The 23,074-nt window shown below is 41.5% G+C and overlaps 1 protein-coding gene and 1 long non-coding RNA gene across 3 annotated transcripts in view; both read right to left on the reverse strand.

The window, feature by feature from the left end:
* Positions 1–956: 956 nt before the first annotated feature.
* Positions 957–23,074, reverse strand: part of LOC103115007 (uricase) — a 113,103-nt gene continuing 90,985 nt past the window's right edge. For both annotated transcript variants that reach the window (XM_060202251.1, XM_016188876.2), the window contains exons 5-8: positions 9,766–9,949; positions 7,760–7,883; positions 4,693–4,776; positions 957–1,864 (exon numbers count right to left, since the gene is read on the reverse strand). In XM_060202251.1, coding sequence (XP_060058234.1) covers positions 1,790–1,864; positions 4,693–4,776; positions 7,760–7,883; positions 9,766–9,949 — 467 coding nt within the window. In that variant the 3' untranslated portion in view covers positions 957–1,789. The remainder of the gene's footprint in view (positions 1,865–4,692; positions 4,777–7,759; positions 7,884–9,765; positions 9,950–23,074) is intronic.
* On the reverse strand, positions 3,004–4,543 carry LOC132541256 (uncharacterized). Its single transcript, XR_009552423.1, has 2 exons — positions 3,960–4,543; positions 3,004–3,646 (listed from the first exon to the last, which is right to left on the reverse strand). It is a non-coding gene; the product is annotated as an uncharacterized LOC132541256 (long non-coding RNA).

Genomic DNA, 23,074 nt, shown 5'->3' on the forward strand with positions numbered 1-23,074 from the left:
ATACCTAGCTTTGCCTGTTCTGCTGTACTTAAATAACCGTGATGCAACAAACCTCCATTTGTATAACCCCCAGACAAAGCCCATGTGAAGTCTTTTACTTTTCAATTACCATGCCTCTCTATCTCCCTCACCCCTTCCAGTTTCTTTCTGCCTCTATCAAATAAATAAATACATAAATATTTTAAAGAGAGAGAGAGAGACACTGAGAGAGGAAAAGAGACAACTGCAGCATTGCTCTACTGCTCACAAAGCTTCTCCCCTGCAGGTGGAGACAAGGGTTTTAAACCCAGGTTTTTACACAAGGTGAAACGTATACTCTATCAGCTGACCTGCCACCCAGTTCTGTAAAAATTATTTATGGAGATTTTAAATTTTAATAGATATTTGAAGTGGAGGAAACTTCTCTAGAGTGCTTGTGCAGACAGGTTGTTGTTGTAAATTAACTTAGAAAGGGGGTTGGTAGTGGGGGCTGCTTGCGGCGTGTGGGAACTAGTTCAAACAATACAAGGTTTATAAGGGTGAAACAGGTAAAAAGCAAATAAGCACTTATCATCAAGGGTTAAGAGCATGCTAGGTCCATAAAATCTTTTGATAGTTATCAAAAGTTTAGGCCCATTAGATAAACAATTATCAGCTGAGGTACAGATTGCTCATGGCTGTAGAGGGGTCTTAAAGTTTATCGGCTAGCAGAGTCACACATGTTCAGTTCCCAGGAGAAGTAGCCATGGTGGAACAACAATAGCCCAAAGAGAGTGACTTCTGGCTGACTGTACTTTTAAGTCTATCCAGCCCACCCACAATGCTTTCTACATCCGCACAGCCTGGATCCTTCCACAGTCCACCATGCGCCTGCAGGTTGTCACTATGGGTTTCTAAATTTCTAGTTCATGAAGTTTTATGGCACATACACAACACCAGTGTTAGTTATTTGACACAAAGATAACAACTCAAACCTGTACATTTTAATATATTTATTTCTCTGATTACAAAAGTAATAAATGCTCATATTTAGAAGATTTAGAAAATCATATGGCAAGAGATACAGATCACTCATAATCCCAGCATCCAGAAATCATCATTGCTGATCTTGTCATACATTTACTCCCTGCTCTTTCTATACGTATACTGACCTGTGTGTTCATTTAGCATTCATTACATGTGACTTTTTGTACATATGATGCATTAGTCAAATAAACAATTTCCATGTCTTTTCAGGGATCTAATTCTCTGAGGATCATAAAAGTAGCAAAACCAGGATATGCAGATTTCAAAAGTACTATTAGAGCAGAAATAAAGTCCCAGTTATACAAATGCTACAGCATTCTCACAAATTTCAAATTTTTGGCTTAATAGAAGTCACAGTGGAGGTATTTTACAAAACATCATTTTGCCACTGCATTTTCTGAATTACCCAGAAACACCAGTAAAATGAAAGTAATAATGCTTCTTAAACTTATGGACTCGTTAATCAATATGTCACCTCCATTAATTCATGATTAGTAGTGAATTAATGTGACAGTTTCTCTAAGAGAGAAAGACACAAGATAACTAAAAAGAAATACTGATTCATGTGAGCTCTAAAACTATTCAGCATCTGTGAAATAAGTTTTATCTACCCAAGCATACTATAATTACTATTCAAAGCACTTTGCGAAGCTAGGGGTAGGAGAAAGGAAATTAATAGCATCAACATACTAGGTTGAAATCTGCATGGTTACATATTATATTTTCCATCATGATTGGCTTAAATTCCTCAGCTGAGAATGGGCTCCAGCTGATGACAGCTATCTCACAGTCTTGAAGGCAGCTTCCTCTTGACTGTACCGGTAATTTTACCATATGGATTATCCAGTGGTAGCAAGACCTGTAGGAAGACCACATGGTTACTTCTGAACCATTAAGAAAGACTTCTCTGTTTTAAGTGAATCAATGGTAAATCAACAATAGAAACAATTGCTAGGGAAAATGAACAGGCCCTTCATAAAAGTATGGTAGTGCTTTTATTATTATTATTATTATTATTATTATTATTATTATTTTGGCAGGAGTTGAAAGAGCAATTGGTTTTTCCAGAAAATATAAGAGTCTGTGGAAAGTTTGAATCATTTAGATGCCAGTGTTTGTGAACTGTATTATATATCTCTGCTTTTAAAGTAGAGTGTAGTGAGAATAATTAACCTTCTTTTGATGACTCACTTGGGACACCAATCAGCATTCACGGCTACATAAAATACAGCTACATTCTCAGAGGCATCTGGGGTCCTCAAGGTTGTTAGTTCAAAGATCAATAGCTCCAGACAATTATGCCTTTAGAGTTCTGTCACCCCACCTTGTTATTTGTCACATGTTGTCTTTTTATTTTATTTTTATTTCCAACAGGGTTATCAGTGGGGCTGGGTGCTGGTACTATGAATCTATCACTACTGGTGGCCATTTTTTCCTTTTTTTTTTTTCCTCCTGTTTTATTGGATAGGACAGAGAGAAATTGAGGGGGGGATAGAGAGGGAGAGAGAAAGATAAACATCTGCAGACCTGCTTCAATGCTTGTGAAGCATCCCCTCTGCAGGTGGGGACTGGGGCTCGAACCCAGGTTCTTGTGCAGATCCTTCCACATAGTATTACGTACGCTTAACTGGGTGCACCGCGGCCCACCCTCTCACATGTTGTGTTTACTTTATATACATCTACTGAGGGAGAGTCTGACAGTGGCTGTGGGTATCTCCCTAAAGACAAATGTTGGCAAAGAGATGGTATGACTGAAGAATAAGTGCATCCAAGATGTTCTCCGCAACTCAAGGTTCAACAGGAGCTTCTAATGTCATCTTACAATAGTGATATCAAGCCAGACATGAGTCCTGCTTCCCAGCACCTCTACTCAGTCTTCGTCTGCATCAGGGGTGGTGCTGAAGTCCACCGGTATAATTTGCAGAGCACAAACAAGATGCCTGGCCAGAAGAATTGTGACTAATAAGGCTTCTGAGTCAACAGACTGAGACTATAGGATCTTGTAAAAATGCCTTTATTGGTCTTTGCCCACCAAAGGATATGATTCAATGGCATTGAATCACATTAATAATCACCTTTTTCTATCTCACTCCCCCTACGCACATTATAAGAAGCTATCAGAATGGTGTTTCAATTTCTAGAAGTCTGTGGGAGAATGCATCAGAAATCCTGTTATTTTGAAAGTGGTCCAAATAGGGTGGGAGGGACAATTCTGAACTCCTAGGTCTGGTGACAACAGGCTAGCTGGTCAGTATTTCAGTCAGTCTAGTCAGATTTGGCTGAACCTTCTGTCAAGGCTAAAACCAAGAAAAAGTGAATGTTTTCTTTTTCCAAGACAAATCTTCCTTTCAAAAACTAAACTTGCTCATCTTATCTTCTTTAATTGCAATTAGAAGCACACATACACTTTCCTATTTTGTAAATTTTTACGTTTATTTATTTAGTGGATAGAGACAGCTAGAAATCGAGAGGGAAGGGTCATAGAAAAGGGAAGAGACAGAAATTCTTGCAGCCCTGTTTCACTGCTCATGAGGTTTTTGCCCTGCAGGTGGGGACTAGGGGCTCAAACCCAGGTTCTTGTGCACTGTGACGCTCCACCAGGTGTACCACCCTCCCATACACTTTCTATGTGCCTTATATGCTAGTTCTTCTTCTGGCGTTTGCCTTTCTTCCATAGCCAGTCAACAGCGTCAGGTTGAGCCTGATGTAAAGTTTCGAGACCTCCTTTGAATCTGGAGAGGTGGCAGTCGTTGACTATGTGGGTCATAGTCTGCCTGGAGCCGCAGGGGCAGTTCGGGTTGTCTCTGGCTCCCCAGCGATGGAACATAGCGGTGCACCGGCCACGGCCTGTTCGATAGCGATTGAGGAGGGCCCAATCATAACGTGCTAGGTCAAAGCCGGGTTGATGCTTGCAGGGGTCTGTGATGAGGTGTTTGTTCTTTACCTCAGCTGACCTAGTGAATTCACTACTTAAGCAAAAGATAGAGATGATGGGCAAAATGAAAATTGATTTTTATTTCTATCTCTTGGACAAAAGAACAATATGTCCTTATGTGGCTCTTTCTGAGAAGTGGATCTCAGAGCCATTCCCTAGGGCACACTCTTCGTCTTCCACTCACTGACATTTCCAACCCTCTTTCACAATCATCCATCCACTTCTAGAGTACTGAACTTTCAGGTATTGAAAGACCCAGAGTCTAAGAGGGCTCTAATCAGTGGCAACTATAAACATTCCAGAAGTTACAACTGTGGAGAGTTCAAGTTGGTGACATTTTTACAAGTTTACGAAGAAGACAAGAGAGGGAGGGGGCAGGCGGTGATTGAGCCTTGAGCGCTCATGTTGCCATGCACACAGACCCTGGTTTTAGTCCCCACTCCTCACCTGCAGGAGGCAGGCTTCACAAACAGTGAAGCAAGTCTGCAGGTCTCTATCTTTCTCTCTCCTTGTCAGTCGTCTCTCAATTTCTCTCTGTCTTATCAAATAAAATAGAAATAAAAGGCTACTGGGAGTGGTGGATTTATACTGCTGACACCGAGTCCCCAGCAATAATTTTGATGGTAGTAAAACACACACACACACACACACACACACACACACACACACACACACACACACACAGCAAGAAGGCAAAAATAGGAAGGTAGGAAGGGAGAAAATTTGTTTTAATATTTTTATAGTTTTCTTACCTCTTCCTTGTTGATCAATCCCATTTTGGACATGTCTATGTTGAAGTAGTGAATATTTGGCAGGCTGATTTCCATATCTTCTATCTGAAACCCATAATAAAAGGTATCACTTTGGAGAAATTGCAAGTTTCTCTCTTTTTAAAATTTTATTTATTTTATGAAGAAGATAGGAGCGAGAGAGAACACACAGACATCATTCTGGTACATGTGTTGCTAGGGATTGAACTCAGGATCTCACACTTGAAAGTCCAATGCTTTATCCACTGAGCTACCTCCCAGACCACTACAAATCTCTCTTCTTCACTCCTCCCCTCACAGTCTCTGACTAACCTGTCATTCAAGTTACATCTCTGCCCCTGTGAAACTATCTGAGGTTGCTCTACTGCCAACACAGTTATTTTTCTGACAGTCTATTAGATGGCGGGCTTACTCTTTTCTCATCCGTTTGATTTTCAGAAAAGTAAGCCTTCTGTAGGTCAGAAATGTGGACATCACTTCAGCACCCAACTTGTCTCCTGGTGTTGACCAGTCAACTTCTTATATTCTTATTCCATTCCCTCATCTCCAATCCTGTCCTTAACATTTGCAGGCCTTGGGATGAGAGTATAGTTGGATGCCTACATACCAGATGTCTAAAGATTTTTAAGTTACAAATCAAGCTAAAAAAATTAAGTGAAATGTGCTTTTCTTTCCACTTGACAAATATATATCTGTTACAGCCTGAAAAGCTGGGTTCTAATTTAAATCTTTCTGGCTATTTGGAGTAGAATGCTAGGATAGGGTTACACTGGAAGAGTCAGCCTCCAATTCCTGGCTCAGCCCATCTTTTCTCTTGGATTCTCATTGTTTGATATTAAAGTTTGCATGTTAAGTCCTATGCATATTTCCTGGTAACATCTACCTCTGTACTCACTCTCAGGTCTAAGGAGACACTTAACTAGTGGTATCATATGTCTTTGAGAGGTTTGATAAGGGGAGAACCTGTACCACTTGTGGAAGTTTTCTGTCAGATATTTGGGGAAAAAAATTCTAGGAGGTGCACATATCCCAAATGAAGATCTCAAAAGGGTTGCAGTAGTCTTTGAAAGGTGTGCTTTCTTGACCCCATTGATATATATATATATATTTGCCTCCAGGGTTATTGCTGGGGCTTAGTGCCTACACTACAAATCCACTGCTCCTGGAGGCCATTTTTCCTATTTTGTTGCTCTTGTTGTTACCCTTATTGTTGTCATTATTATTACTATTATTGTCATTGTTGTGCTGTTGTTGGATAGAACATAGAGAAGTCAAGAGAGGAAGGGAGACAGAGAGGGGGAGAGAAGGACAGACACCTGCAGACCTGCTTCACTGCTTGTAAAGCGACCTTCCCTGCAGATGGGGAGCTGGGGGCTTGAACAGGGATCTTTACACTGGTCATTGCACTTTGCACCATGTGTGCCTAACCAGCTGCACTACCACCTGACCCTCTTTTATGTATTTTTATTTGTTTTTTTTTTTTAGTGATTTAATATTGATCTACAAGATTGTAATGGGGTTATAGTTGCAACTGGGGTGTAATTCCATACAGTTCCCACCACCAGAGTCCTATGTACTGTCCCCTCCACTGGAAACTTTCCTATTCTTTATCCCTCTGGGAGTATGGACTAAAACTCTTTGAAGTGCAGAAGATGAGAGTTCTGACTTCTGTGATTGCTTCTGTCCTGAATGTGGCTTCTCTCTAGCCTGTTTCTATCTTTCCCTAACCCCATTGGGTCATCATCTAGAAGAAAGTGCGCCAGAGAGGGGCCTGAGAGGTTTCTCCAGTGCTAGACCATGACACTTTTCTCTCTTGTCCAGGTCTAAGCCTCACCTATGGAAGATGCACAACAGTAAACAATTGTTGTATGCAATATCTTATCTCCATACTTAGCTTCTTCCTCCCCCTCAAGTATGAAACAAGTTAACTCCTACTAACCCCTTAAGACTCAGTTTAAATGCATCTTCCTTCACAAAACTTGAATGGTTAAGCCCTCTATTCCTGAGTTAGAAGTCTTTCTCTTTGTTTCCATAAAATGTTATTCTCTATTGCACTGTCATTCCACTCGATTCCTTACTTTATTTTATCTGTCATCTCCACTGTTTCACTACTCCGGTCTGACTTTTACAGGTAGAAGGAAGAAAGAGGGAAAGGGAGAGAAAGGGAGAGAGAGAGATAGGAACCACAGTACCAAAGCTTCTTTCAATGTAGTCAAGGCAGGGCTTGAATATGGCTTGAAAATATGGAATAAAAGTGCCATCCAAGTGCATCGTTTTGCCAGTCTGTAGATTATTTTTAATGAAAAAAAAATCAATGTTTCTGGTCCAGGAGGTGGCGCAGTGGCTATGGCACTGGACCCTCAAGCACGAGGTCCTGAGTTCAATTCCCGGCAGCACATGTACCAGAGTGATGTCTGGTTCTTTCTCTCTCCTATCTTTTTCATTAATAAGTAAATAAAATCTTTTTAAAAATCAATTATTTATTTCCTTCTTTCACTGAATAATGAGTCCTTTGGCATTTGGGTCATATCTAATGTTTTTGTATTCCTCAGGTTGATAGAGAGGTAGTAACTATACAATATCAGATGGATGGATGGATGGATGGATGGATGGGCGGATGGGCGGATGGGCGGATGGACAGATATATGCTGGGTAGATGCTGGATGGGTGCATGGGTGGATATGTAAATGAAATCTCATACCATTTGTGCTTTGTTGTCTACCATCCTTGAAACATAGGCCCTCAGTCTAACTGCTCTTTTCTTAGTGATTTTAGTTTCATGGTTTAACTTGTATCTGGCTGCAGAGACTCAAAGAATTTGCAACAAAACTAAAGAACTATGGGAGTGGCCTGTATTTTCAGGTTGGACAGATTCCCCCGCCCCCCATTTTTCGCTCTTTTCACTTGGTATAACAAGCTTTTAAACAACAACAGATGCCCCTTGTATGTGTCTTCCACTTTCATATTTTAACTCTCAATCCTTTTTCAGAGCTGACAAGAGACACAGCAAGTTTGTTCAGCCTTCAGAATGGCAAATGACAAAACAGACCTCAGGAACCTGGCTCAGGCAGAGCACCTGAATGTCATAGAGCGTCTTCTGGACAGAAGGTGAGTACTCTCCCTTGTCATAGGGGCCAGCAAATTTTGACAGGATAATGTCCCGAACAGTGGCCCTAGGATATGAACAGACAACCAGGACCGTCACATGGTGGTTTTTAGGAGTACAGTATAAAGTTAAGCAGTGCTTTTTTTTTTAATTGCCCAGAAAAAAATTTTTATTGCTGATTTTAGAAGAGCCTAGTATCTAATCATGCAAAAAAGAAAAGAAATCTCATTCTTCACACACACACACACACACACACACACACACACACACACACACACACACACACCATTCAACAAGCATACTGGGCATCACTAGATTGTCTAGTAAAATCTAGTAAATCAACGTTCATCTTTGAAGACCCTAATAAAAGAACTTCCAAGAATTCTCATTCCCTTGTTTCTCAGTTTAACTGGTTCCTTGTGACATTTTTTTAACTAGGTTTTCTGTTGTGTTCCATATTATTACTTCACTGAATTCTCTAAATTCTCAAAACTTGAGGTAGTGCTGTTATTACCCCCAATTTGTACAAGAGAAATCTGACTTTGAAATCTAAATGATTCACTCTTGACTCCCACTCTTCAATAGGGTGTCTAACTTGTAGTCTGACTCTTGTATATTTAATATATTAAAATATATTTATAATATATAATATATTAATATAATATATTATATAGAATATATAATATAATATATTATATAATATATAATAATATATTAAAATACATGATATATTATATTACACAATATATTATATAATATAATAATATATCGTATATTAATATAATATATTAAAATACATTTAATATATATTTAATATATTTAATGTAATAACTCTTGTATATTTAATTTCATGTTCTCATTAAAATAAATACATCCCATGTGGAACGTGGAACTGAAGCGGGGGTGCAGATCAAGATGAGGGTGTTTATCAGCATTCTTTAATCTACCTATCTATCACCTAGTGAAAAAAGAATGAAACTTTACCAGGGGGAAGAAGAAGATGGGGTGAGGGAGGGATTTTGACTCATCATAGGATCATTTCATATATTAAAGACAGACAGAAATTGAGAGGGAAAGGGGTATGGAGATAGAGAGAGAAAGTGAGGCACCTGCAATATTCTTTATATTTTTTATATTCTATATATATTATATGCAATATTCTTCATGAAGCTTCCCCCCTGCCAGTGGGGATCAGGGGCTTGAAATTACACCCTGGAGCATTATAACATGTCTGCTCTACTGGGTGTGCCACTGCCTGGCCCTGAGTTTCTAACAGTTAAAGCTTTAGTGAATAAATAAGATGATGAGAGGACTGATGGATTCCTCTTAGAATTTAGAGGCCTAATTACCATTTTTCAAGAACATGATAATGATTATCATATGTGTATATGTTTAACATTTATAAAGAATAAATATATCATCTCATTTTGGCCTTAACTCATTTTGAGCAGTGTTGTGGTCCTCTGACTCTTATCTCTCATTCTTTCTGTCTCTCATTATAAATAAATAAATTGGGGGGGACAGTTTAGAGAAAAATGATAAGTATTCTATTTAAGGGCACTGTATCTAACAACACCTAAGACTGAAGTGCATATTTAATAACTCAAATTTAGATCATTATCTTTCAACTTGAGGTGATTATACTATGTGAAATAAGTAAAGCGGTGAAAGACAACTATGGGATGATTTCACTCATTTGTAGAATATAGAGAACTAAAACAGCTGAACTTGCAAAACAAACAAACAAACCCAAAGTTAACCAAAGGTAGCCAGCCAGATCATTGCGTTTGTTATCCAGCAAGTACAATCTTGAACAGTAGAAAGGTTGGATTGAACAGCATCTGAGTTCCCGTTTCAGATTGAAAACTCCATGAACTCCCAGCCCTGGGAAGATGGCAAACCCCACTTCACCACATGCACCAGCACCAGACCGTAGCACATGCTCGTACCAGGTGGTATCAAAGTCCACATCTCTGATCTGGTAGCGCCACTTGCAGAACACTTGGGTGGCAAAACAGCGGTCCTTCACTTCAGGGAGGGTGGTGAACTGGTCCTTGATAAATCCCTCAAAGCCAGACTGGGTTGTTTTCAAGACCTTGAGGTCTTTGATTCCAGAATGAATAACTGGAGGTCCTTTATAAAGTAAAAAAAAAAAAAAAAATTAATTAATTAGAAACGAGAGAAAGAAAGAAAGAAAGAAAGAAAGAAAGAAAGAAAGACTATAAGAGTGATATCAGAAACAAAATGGTGCCTTCTTACTGGCATCTAGCCCTGAAGAGTCTGGTCATCAAAGCATGGCGTACATAATACAAAAGCGACCACATGCTCATGTTTTCTGTCTCCCTTTCTCTGAAGCCCAAGGGTTAAGAATAGTCTATTTTCCCCTCTACCATGATTCCTCAGATCCCTGCCTCTAGACAACTTAAGATGAGAGAAAAAGCTTTGGAGTTGGGTGGTGGCACACCTAGTTGGGTACACATGTTAAAAGTGTGCGAGGACCCAGGTGCCAGCCCCTGGTCCCCACCTGCAGGGGGAGAGCTTCACAAGTGGTGAAGCAGGGCTACAGGCGACTCTTTCTCTCTGCCTCTTTATCTCCCCTTATCGTCTCAATTTCTGATAGTCTCTGTTCAATAAATAAAGATAATAATAATAATAATAATAATAGAGAAAATAAGCTTTTATTTTGTATTGAAACCCAAAAAAAAGAACATCTTACTTTCAACTGTGTGGAGGGCCAGCTTGCCACCCACATTTATTATTATTATTTTTATTAGTGATTTAATAATTATTGACAAGATTATGGGATAAGAGGGGTAAAATTCCATATAATTCCTACCACTAGAGTTCAGTATCCCACCCCCTCCACTGGCAACTTCCCTATCCTTTGTCCCTCTGGGAGTATATACCCAGGATTATTATGAGGTGTAGAAGGTGGCAAAAGAAAAAGGAAAAAATAAACTAGTATAGCCATAGGCCCTTTGGAATTTAACTTCTTCTTCTTCTAGCGTTTGCCCTTCTTCCATAGCCAGTCAACAACATCAGGTTGAGCCTGATGTAAAGTTTCGAGACCTCCTTTGAATCTGGAGAGGTGGCAGTCGTTGACTATGTGGGTCATAGTCTGTCTGGAGCCGCAGGGGCAGTTCGGGTCGTCTCTGGCTCCCCAGCGATGGAACATAGCGGCACACCAGCCATGGCCTGTTCGATAGCGATTGAGGAGGGCCCAATCATGACGTGCTAGGTCAAAGCCGGGTTGATGCTTGCAGGGGTCTGTGATGAGGTGTTTGTTCTTTACCTCAGCTGACTGCCAACTCTGTTTCCAAGAGACTGGAACAGAGAAGTTCAGTGTAGGCATAGGGGACCAGATTGGGTGACAAGACGTCAAGCGTTGGACAGGGTGGGCGAAGATATCCGCGTATATTGGCAGGTCCAGTCAAGTGTAGACGTGGGAAATGAACTTAGATGATGCCGCATCCCGACGAATATCTGGCGGGGCGATGTTGCTAAGAACTGGCAGCCATAGAACCGGGGTGGAACGGATAGTTCCAGAAATTATCCTCATGGAGGAATATAATTTGGAATCGACCAAGTGGACATGTGTTGGGTAGTTGTCACCACCCCTGGCTTCTGCTTAACCATATGCCTATATAGGGATTTTACTGATCCAAAGCTTTGGTCTATTTACATAAATCACTTTTACATAAAGCACTCCAGGGCATTGGTGGTTCTATGATAAGATTCTCTCTTGCTCCACCCCCTCCTTGTCACACACTGATCCCTTCTTTGTCACACTCTGATTTTCACCAGTCACTTTTCTCTCCACCCTCTCTATATCACATCCTGTTTCCACCCTACTTGGAGAGTATAAAAACAGCTGCTCTTCTGATTAAAGACACTTGGAAATTGCTTTCCGGCTCCGAGAGTTCCAGAGTGTATCTCCTGCGGAAGTTGGTGCAGCACGAGTTCCTGATCCCTCTCCCACACAGCAGCCTAGATCAGCTCCAGTTGAGTTCTCTCCAACCCAGAGAGCACTAGCTCGGGAAGAAGTACCCTCAGGCTATCCCGGCAGACATGGGGGCTACGGAACCATACTGGGGCACAGTATTCTGCAGTGGGATAGCATAATGCCAGAGATGATGGTCGTAGTGTGGAAGCGCTCGCGCCCCATGAGGAGCTGGCCAGTCTTGCAATGATGTTAGTGGAATTTAACTAAAATATGCCTACTAGCTATCTACAAAATGGAGGACCCCCCCCCAACTCTTCATCTGCACTATTCCAACTCCTAGGTCCATGACTGGTCAACAATTTGTTTGGCTTTTTATGTTAACTCTCTTGTCAACCACCAGGTTCCAGATGCTAGCATGATGCCAACCAGACTTTCCTGGATAGACAACCCCACCAATATGTCCTGGACCTCCACTTCCCCAGAGCCCTCCCCCACTAGGGAAAGAGAAAGACAGGCTGTCAACGCTCATGTTCAGCGGGGAAGCAATTACAGAAGCCAGACCTTCAACCTTCTGCATCCCACAATGACCTTGGGTCCATACTCCCAGGGGGATAAAGAATAGGAAAGCTATCAGGAGAGGGGATGGGATACAGAGTTCTGGTGGTGGGAATTGTGAAGCTGTACCCCTCTTATCCTATGGTTTTGCTAATGTTTCCTTTCTATAAATAAAAATTTAAAAAAAAAAAAAAGAAGGTGTGAGGTCTGATTTCTGTAATTGCTTCTCCAGTGGACATGGGCATTGGCAGGTCAATCCATACTTCAAGCCTGTCTCTATCTTTCCCTAATGGGGCAGAGGTCTGGAAAGACACCCACATTTTGAACTCTATCTACACTGGCTGATGATTTCAGCCAGGCCTGATGAGATATTAGTCCCTCATGGTTATGATCTCAAAACCAGACATCTTCAGAAATAGGTAACAGAGTTGACCTGGGTGAGCTGACATAAAGATTAGGAAGATAAGGCCAATGAGTCATAGGTAGAGATCAAGCTGAGTGGAAACCTGAAGTGGATCTTGTTTTTGTTTTGACTGAAGGGAATGTGACAAAGTTGGTTCATAGGGGACAGAGAGCAGAGGTGAAAATAATAAATGTGACAGTCCCAAGATGTCACCTCCTGGAAAGAGCATAAAAGGTGAATGGGGTGGTGAGAATAATCTTCAAAGAACTTAAGAAACAAGGACAGAAAGGGCCAGCACAAAGTAAACCTTGGACTGCGTTTGGTCTATTGCACTAAAGCAAAGGGAAGTTGGGGAAGAAGGGGAAGAGAAAGGGACTGCTGCATGATGGTAGAAGATACAGTAAGTTAAAACAACTTGTATGCTAAGCAGGTTTAGTTCTGGGCTCAGGTGACAGATGAGATAGAATTCGGGAAGGCTGGAATAGTGCAAATGAAGAGTTGGGGGAGGCCTGTTTTGTAGATAGCTAGTAGGCCTATTTCAGAGCCATTAGGTTCATGATTAGTCAATAACTTGTTTGACTTTATATGTTAACTCTCTTTTCAGCCATCAGGTTCCAGATGTTAGCATGATGCCAACCAGACTTCCCTGGATAGTCAATCCCACCAATGTGTCCTGGGGCTCCACTTCTTCAAAGCCCTGCCCCACTAGGGAAAGAGAGAGACAGGCTAGGAGTATGGATAGACCTGTCAACGCCCATGTTCAGCGGGGAAGCAATTCCAGAAGCCAGACCTCCCACCTTCTGCACCCCATAATGCCCCTTGGTCCATGCTCCCAGAGAGATAAAGAATAGGAAAGCTATCAGGGGAGGGGATGAGATGTGGAGTTCTGATGGTGAGAATTGTGTGGAGTTGTACCCCTCTTATCCTATAGTTTAAAAAAGAAAGAAAGAGGGAGTTGGGTGGTAGCGCAGTGGGTTGAACGGACATGATGCAAAGCACAAGGACCGGCGTAAGGATCCCAGTTCGAGCCCCCCGGCTCCCCACCTGCAAAGTCATCGCTTCACAGGCGGTGAAGCAGGTCTGCAGGTGTCTCTCTTTCTCTCCCCCTCTCTGTCTTCCCCTCCTCTCTCCATTTCTTTCTACCCTACCCAACAACAACGACATCAATAACAACAATAATCACTACAACAATAAAGCAACAAGGACAACAAAAGGAAATAAATAAATACTGAAAGAAAGAATGAATGAATGAAAGAAAGAAGGAAAGAAAAAAAAAGAAAAGAAATACTGACATAACTGAAAAAAAAAAGATTCTGGAAGGGAAGATTCTTTTTTTTTTTTTTTTTAATGTGGAGCATCGTGTGGCTCCAGCCGTTTGGTGGAGCCTAAAGGAAAGAAGGTGCCTGATGACACACAGGCAAGTTCTAGGGTACAGTGTTCTGTGAGAAGCAACTTTCTTTCCAAGGAATGCTGACAACTGATAAAGTACCCGTCACAACGAAAGAGTCAGCTGGCCACCCAGTGATGCAAACTTCTCTCAGAGGTCACGTGAAACTGTGCAGGCTATCGGGAGGTAGGATAGTTTGATTGGATAGGTATAGAAATTTTGTAGTAAGAGAGCAATAAGGTCAGGAAGAAAAACGGAGACGCATCACCATGGCTCCATTTTATGAGCAGGCTGGTGAGGCTGAAGCATTCAAACAGCACTTAGGAACAAATTCACAATAGCTCAGTTCCATGATAGGAGGCCTAAGGTCGCCTCTTTTTAGTCTCAGAGCTGCTCCAAACAGAAGTCTACCCTTCAGAGGTCAGCCATGGTGGCGTTACTCTGTTATATATGGTCTTGGAAAGCAAGAATGTCTAAAACTCACTAGTCCTCAAACTCTAAGTCTTATAATCCAGTGACTTGTATCACTTGTATGACCCCAGCTGCTATGATTACCTCAGGAAGCTGTGGAGTTTCAGATGTATGTAAACAATGACAACACGTCAGTAATTTCCCAGTCACATGTGTGCACCTACCAGAGAGAGAAATGACCAGTGGATAGCAAAAGATTAAATATGGGCTGATTAAATGAGGCCTTCTATTCAGAACGTTCCAGGAAAATGTAATGACACTTAAAATCCTATTTGTTTCACATTCCAGAGTTCTTACTGGAACTACGTCTAAGAAAGCAGCTAGAGAAAGATACCAGAATGGCTTAATTTGGGCTTAGCAAAATCAACATATAGAAAGACATAGTTAAATAACTATTTCTGAATACAATGCCTAACTGATCTGAGTCTGCCTCAAATCTGAAAAGACTGCAGAAGCAATCAAAAGGGATATGATTGAAAGGATGTAAGAGTGAGTAAAATAAGACTGATCCACACTGAGGAATAAATATTGGGCAATATATTTTTTCCGTCTCCGTCCCCCCTCCCTTTCTTCCTGAACATCCACACCCAACTCACACACAGAGTGACTGGGAAAAGGGGACAGGCATCTACATTAGCTGAGAAGTCTCTACTGACTATCAGCTACTCTTAAACCTCCCTTTGTCAGTCTTTATCTTACTCCACCTTGACAGCTCTTCATGTAAACTTTTTTTTTTTTTTGCCTCCACAGTTAGGGCTCAGTGCCTGCACTAGGAATCCACTGCTTCTGGAGGCCTTTTTTTTTTTTTAATTTTTAAATTTTTTTTGGATGGGACAGAGAGAAACTGAGAAGGGAGAGAGACAGAGAGGGAGAGAGAAAGACACTTGAAGACCTGCTTTACCACTTTTGAGGCCACCTCCCTGCAGGTGGGGAGGGTAGGGGGCTTGAACCGGGATCTTTGTGTGGGTCCTTGTACTTAGTACTATGAGCTCTAAACCAGATGAGCCATGACCCAGCCCCCAAGGGACTGACTCTTTAAGGCTTCTATAAATTAATGTTATAATCTACTCCTAACAGCAATCCCTTCTGGGGAAAAAAAAAAATCCACTAGAAAGGAATCATGGGCTTGCAATTAGAAATGGGATTAGAATAAGGAATAGGAATCCTTAAAGAGGAATAAAGAGAATATGAAGGGTTTTCCCAATTCCATCTTTTCCTATATTGTTGGCCCTGATCACCAGCATCTATATAAGTCAGTGAGACTTTGGCCTCTCCAATGGTCTTAATTACATTAGGGTTATTGGGCATAGTGTTGCAGAGTAATCTGTCCACTGCATTAGACACAGATTTCTTGAATAAAGATCCTATTTCTCTCCATGCTTCTCTTCCTCTATTTTATGAGTACTATGGGTTTTTTTTTTTTTTTTTGCCTCCAGGGTTATCAATGGGGCTCAGTGCTAGCACTATGAATCCACTGCTCCTAGAGGCCATTTTTTCTACTTTACTGGATAGGACAGAGAGAAGTTGAGAGGGGAGGGGAGGGGAGGAGAGGAAATGATAGGGAGGGGGAGAGAAAAGTAGACACCTGCAAACCTGCTTTGCCACTTGTGAAGCAATCCCCCTGCAGGAAGGGAGTGGGGGGCTCGAACCGGGATCCTTGTGCGGGTCCTTGCTCTTCATACTGTGTAAACTTAACTTTGTGAAGTACCTACCGTCTGACCTCCATGAGCATTGTTCTTAACTTGAGAAAATAATTTAATCTCTCTACTTTGACTTTCCCCATGTGTCAAATGGAGATGCTAATCACACCCATTTCTTAGAGTTTATAGATGTCTGATAAAATAGAAAGTAAATTACTCAGAATACTCAGTAGAGGTGGTTAGGAGATAGCTCACCTAGTAGAGCACATACTTTACTGTGTGTGAGGCCCATGTGGTTCAAGACCCCCAGCCACCACATAGGAGCACCACACAAAAGGGGGAGCTTTGCAACTGGTGAAGAGATTTTTTTTCTCTCTCTGTTTCTCTCTCTCTCACTCTAGAAAATAATAGAAGGGAGGAGGAGTTCACCAGAAGCAGTGGAATTACACTGTAGGCACAAAGCTCTAGCTAAGTCCTGGCAGCAAAACAAAAACCAAACAACAGAAAAAAGAAACAAATAATACTGTGACTCAGCAGATAGCTTGATACTGGTTGCTACCTCATAGAAGTGACAGTAGATAACACCTTATATGATGATTTTGACACAGGTGACTTCTTATTGCTGACTTAAACCACCTGTAGCTATGTCCTGTGTTTCCCAAATACTCACTGAACTTTGAAAACTGCTTCTAATGTGCTGTCCCTACCCACCTCCCAGTCCTGAGATGAGATACACTGATCTTAAAGGAGTGTCAGTCCAGGTAGGCAACTCTGAGGTAATCTATCTTGCTAGAATCTGAAAATGGAGAAAGCAGATGCATGTTCTAATGCATTTTAGCCCTGTTTCCACAAAGCATCAAATGCCTCGTGTTGTCAGAAAGAATTAATCATCGCCACTGTTTGAGGTGGGATGCAAAACTATCCGCTCTGGTGTTCACCATTCTATGAATAACAACAACAGTAAACTATTCTTTCTGAATGTGAAAAAAGATTTTCCTTGTCACACACCAGACACTGTGGATGAGATCAGAGTGCTTATTTTATCTTCTCTGTTGGCAGTGCTCCTAGCTTTCTGAACACTGGTAAGAACCTGAGCCTTTCAGATTCATGGACCCACCAACTAAAAGATTCTCATTTAGACTAACAAGAAGCCATTCAACCCCAAAGACTGTCCTTTTCTTGGTTGCTTGTCATGAAACCACTTGATCGGCTTTTAATCACTTTTTGCTATTCTGCCACTTGGAGTAATGCAAACAGATAGATTTTCACATTTTACTTTGTGAGAGCATAATCTTTTCTAGCTCTTACTGTCTTCCCACACACTTAACAGATTGTGGTTTATCTCTCAGAGAAGCACAGTCCCACCCTTTTGCTCTCTAAGGGAAAGAAATTCACTGGGAATTAATAGAAAATAAGCCTGATTCCTTACCTACGCATCAGGTGTCACAAAGCACAAAGCTCCACTGAGCCAAGGGGGGAAAAATGCTGTCATGATAATTGCTTCTGCATTTAACACCTCCAAAAAAGGACGTAAATAGCTCAAAGGAAGATATTTTAAAACTGTATTAAATCATTCTAGTAGAAAATCTCAAACTTGTAAAATGCTGGGGGGAAGTGAAATCACTTACCATCTGCCTCTGAGAGTCCACTAAGATTATGCAGGGTGACTGATAGCTCCCTCTAAGCGGTTCTGGATGAAGCCAGATGACATCATCCAGACAGAAGAAGGAAGGTAACTGGACTTTTGCACATCTAGATATGACTGAGATCATTGTAAAAGACCTTGTGCTTGCCCAGAACTTTTATTTTGAAAAAGTAGGGAACACTTTTGCCTTGAGATCAAAAGGACAAACATCTTTCTTGGCAATGGCTTTATCCACCCTGGGCATCCCACTGCTTATGCTTCACCTCTTCTGTCTGTTTAGCTTGACATGTCTGAAATATGACTTCCTCTAAGACTTCAGTTTCACTAGCTCCCTTCAGTAAAACCATCCTCCTAGCCAGGCTACTCAATAGATATTTTACCACCTTAAAGAGTAGCTCTTATTTGAGAATGCTTTGTTTTCTTTTTTAAAAATTGTATTTGTGTTAGTGATTTAATAATGGCTTACAAGATGACAAGAGTTCAAGTTCCAGGGGTCTAGAGTTCTACACTGCACCTACCACCATAGTTCTGTGTCCTTCTTCAACTCCTACCCCAACCAGACCGGTTCCCCCCATCCTCTACCCAGAATAGTCAAGAATGCTCCATTTTCAACTCCTCTTAGCTATGTTCTAGCTGGATTTTTATAATTATTGTCAGGCTGGGGAAATTCTGGTGCTCAAAGCATTATTAAAGTAGATCAAATACTGCCTAGGTTTGGGAGCAAAATTGACTCAAAAAACTGACTTAACCATATTTTTTTGGTTACAAAGGTTTTTTTTTTTTTTTTTTTTTGCTGGGACTTCTCTTTGCTTCCACAACTTCTTGTGGGCTCGCTCTCTCCTCCCTTAGCTGGTGACAGACAGAGAAGGAGATAGAAACAGAGAGACATCACAGCACAGCTCTGTGGGGCTATGTGTAAGCTTGGTAGAGCTTAGGGAAAACTCCCCCCATCCTTGAATGGAGGTCTGGGAAAGACACCCCCTTGTTAGTCTCTCTCAACCGAGATGAGCAAAGGGGAAAAACAGTCTCTCAGACTCAGTTCTCCCATTTCAGACTCTCAAGCCCACAGAAACCTCACTGCCTCTCCCCATTAACTGCAGGCCACATGGCTGCCTACCTTAAGGTTCATTCAAAGTTCACATAGTCACCCAGAGTTCACACAGTCACCTCACTTTTGATCACTAGAAAAAGCATACTCCATCAAACACCTCCCTGACAACAGTCAGTGAAACTCCAAACTTTATTTCCTATAGCTTTGATAACTACCATGCTCTGTTTATCTTCTATCTCACCCTGCTGGTTTAACCCCTATGTTTCTCTCAAATACCTTTGGATAATTAAGTTGCTTGCATCATGGAGAATAATTGTCTTGACCTTTATGTATCTCATCAATTCCTGTCATACCAACCCCCTACCATAGGGGTAAGCTGACCTTTAAGAAACCTGTAATTTCTGACATGTTTGAAATATGTTCTTTGTCTGAAACCCTATTTAAACCCAAGCCCACCCCCAAATAAACAAGAGTGCTTCAATTCTCCCCAGTGTTTCTTGTCTGTATCATTGGGCCCTTCAGCCAGCGAGGACAGAACCGGTCGTTTACCTTCCTGGCTGGGAGACAACCCATGTGAGCTCTGGCATAGCTCCACTGTTAGCGAAGTTTCCCCATTACACGGTGCTCTCATGTGGTAGCCTGGAGCTGAAACCCAGGACCTCACACATGACAAAGTGTACACTCTACCAGGTGAACCATCTCCTGAGCCCTCATGACTCAGTTGTTTTGATGAGCCACAACAAGGTTCAGCTAAGCCTTTGTGATTATACCAATAGAGGAAAAAAAAAAGTGAAATTCCAGGTTCCACAGAACACCTTAACAGTCAGCATCACATATGCAGAGCCTCCTCTTCCTTCCTCTACTTTGCTGATTTATCTTTTTCTTTTAATTTATAAAATAAAAATATTGACAAGACCATAGGATAAGAGGGGGTACAGTTCCACACAATTACCACCACCAGAGTTCTACATTTTATGCCCTCCATTGGAAGCTTTCCTATTCTTTATCTCTCTGGAAGCATGGACCCAGGATCATTATGGATTGCAGAAGGTGGAAGGTCTGGCTTCTGTAATTGCTTCTCCACTGGAAATGGGTGTTGACAGGCCTATCCATACTCCCAGCCTGTCTCTCTCTTTCCCTAGTGGGAAAAAAGTGAGCAGAGAGCCTACTTTCCTCACAGCTAACACTAGCTTTCATCCCCTGGGGTGTCAAATGTTTTAATCTCTTCCAAAATCTCCAGTGAGAGTAGCAGATTTTGAAACAGCTAAAAGTACACTTAATGATATTTGTTTGTTTTATCTTGTTTAGTATTTAATGCACAAGAAGGGTGAGGGAGATAGCATAATTGTTATGCAAAGAGACTCTTGTTGGAGGCTGCTAGGCCCCAGGTCCAATCCCCAGCACTGCTTTAAGCCAGAGTTAAGCAGTGCTCTGATAAAATAGATAAATAAATAAATAAATAAATAAATAAATAAAAGCATAATGGCAGCTTATGGAAATTCTCAGGACATGGTGCTTAAGATTCAGTAGGCTTTTTATAAGTTTTTATTCAATTGATAAGAACTAATCTAGTTCACTAGGAGAAACTTAATTATATAGCCTAATGGTAAAAGTCCTTTGGGGGAATTTTATAACTGAATATGTAGTGAAGCACTTGTATTTTAAGGGAGCAGTCTCATCATATTAGCCAATTCTCCATCAAAAGTCTTACTTTAGAGGTTTATAACAACAGCCTTCACCATATGAATTGGTGTGTCTGCGTGTGTATGTGTGTGTGTGTGTGTGTGTGAGAGAGAGAGAGAGAGAGAGAGAGAGAGAGAGAGAGAATGATTCTTTTTCTTATTATTCTTATACAAGAGCGTTTCTCATTACAGTCACCATGCACTGACTCACCTCACAATATGTACCATTCTAACTCTTGAGTAATTATCAAATAAAGACTTAAACATTGCTACTAAAAGAATATAGAGTTCTATTCTCCAGAGAGAGACAGAGTACAAATATCATTTTCATATAAACAACCCTTGAAGATGCATACACTGAAATACGTACTGCATATGCTTGAAGCAGCAAATGTCTGCTCCCCTTCCCCCATCCCTGCCTAGCCCACTACATATCAAAGGGGGCTGGACTATACACAAGTCAAGCTGGAGTTCTCTGGGAACATTGCCATAATAATAGTAATACTCTGAAGCAATGCAGCTTTCCAAAGAAAGAAAAGCCCAATTATGGTGACTAGTTTATCCTTCGGAACTAACCATTAAAATTCAGGCTGAGGAGCCGGGCAGTAGCGCAGCCGGTTAAGCGCATGTGGCACAAAGCGCAAGGACCTGCATAAGGATCCCAGTTGGAGCCCTTGGCATCTGTAGGGGAGTCGCTTCACAAGCAGTGAAGCAGGTCTCCAGGTGTCTATCTTTCTCTCCCCCTCTCTGTCTTCTCCTCCTCTCTCCATTTCTCTCTATCCTATCCAGCAATGACAACAATAATAACTACAATAATAAAACAACAAGGACAACAGAAGGAAATAAAAAAAAAATTCACGCTGATGTCAGCCACAACGTTAAGATGCTACCATGATGCTAACCTGATTTTCCCTAGGCAGATGACCTCATCAATGTACCCTGGTACCCCACCTCTCCAGAGCCCTACCCCACTAGGGAAGGCTGGAAACAGGTAGGGAGTATGGATCCACCTGCCAACATCCATGTCCAGAGGAGAAGCAATTACAGAAGCCGGACCTTCTGCATGATCCTGGATCCATGTTCCCAGAGAGATAAAGAATAGTAAAGTTTCCCATGGAAGGGATAGGATAAGGAACTCTGGTAGTGGGAATTGTGTGTAATTGTACCCCTCTTATCCTACAGTCTTGTCAATCATTATTAAATTGATAAAAAAATAAATTAAATTAAATACATTCAAAAAGGCTGATGACCATACCTCATTGTTCTTGGAAAGATAAAAGGATGAAAATCAGCCTTTTTTTTTTAATCAATAGAACCCTGTATTTGGATACTTCATTTCTATCCCCAAGATTCTGATAAAACATAAATATTCTAGGACATATCACCTTGACACCTGTTTGCCAAAATGCACATTTACTTTTCAGTCTTCTTCTGAACGTGTTCTCCTGTGATAGAGATTGCTTACTGTTTGTTAACCCCACTTCCTTTCCTTCCTTCCCTCCTGGATATCACATTAGACTACATTTCCCCGTCTTCCTTGCAATTATCTGTGGTTGCATGGCTGAGTTTTCTCTGGTAGAAGTGTTAAGTCCTGTTTGTAGGCCTGTTGTCATACTATAGGGGTTTTGTCTCTTCTTTGTACTCACTCATCCAAATTCTTTTTTATCTCCTATTTGTCTGGTATAAAGATATATTTTTAAGGTGGGATGCATTGGATCGACCTTCCCGTGGTGCATCCAGTGAGTACCCATTCATTGGGGAAACTGACGATCCTTCCTAGCCGACTGAATCCACATGGATCCCAGTCACTTTCAAAGCCAGCAACAAGCAGCTCCTGACAGCTTTCAAGCTGTTAGTCCTGCTCTTCGAGTCCTCCAACTTAATGTTGAGGGGCTGTCCTTTGCCAAATGCATTATCTTCGCCCACCCTGTCCAACGCTTGACGTCTTGTCACCCAATCTGGTCCCCTACGCCTACACTGAACTTCTCTGTTCCAGACTCTTGGAAACAGAGTTGGCAGTCAGCTGAGGTAAAGAACAAGCACCTCATCACAGACCCCTGCAAGCGTCAACCCGGCTTTGACCTAGCACGTTATGATTGGGCCCTCCTCAATCGCTATCGAACAGGCCATGGCCGGTGCGCCGCTATGTTCCGTCGCTGGGGAGCCAGAGACGACCCGAACTGCCCCTGCAGCTCCAGACAGACTATGACCCACATAGTCAACGACTGCCACCTCTCCAGATTCAAAGGAGGTCTCGAAACTTTACATCAGGCTCAACCTGACGCTGTTGACTGGCTACGGAAGGGCAAACACTAGAAGAAGAAGGTGACTATGAAAAGTAAGGATTAAAAATGCATGTTTACACAGATAGAGAACTGGACTTGTACCAAAAATCAGCAGACTTCTTGAAAGGATTCACTACTTGTGGGTCCATTTGCTGTATATGCTGCTGTTCCAACTGGATTTCTTAAAACATACACG

The sequence above is a fragment of the Erinaceus europaeus genome, chromosome 11 (genome assembly GCF_950295315.1).
Source record: "Erinaceus europaeus chromosome 11, mEriEur2.1, whole genome shotgun sequence".
In the NCBI taxonomy this organism is placed as follows: domain Eukaryota; kingdom Metazoa; phylum Chordata; class Mammalia; order Eulipotyphla; family Erinaceidae; genus Erinaceus; species Erinaceus europaeus.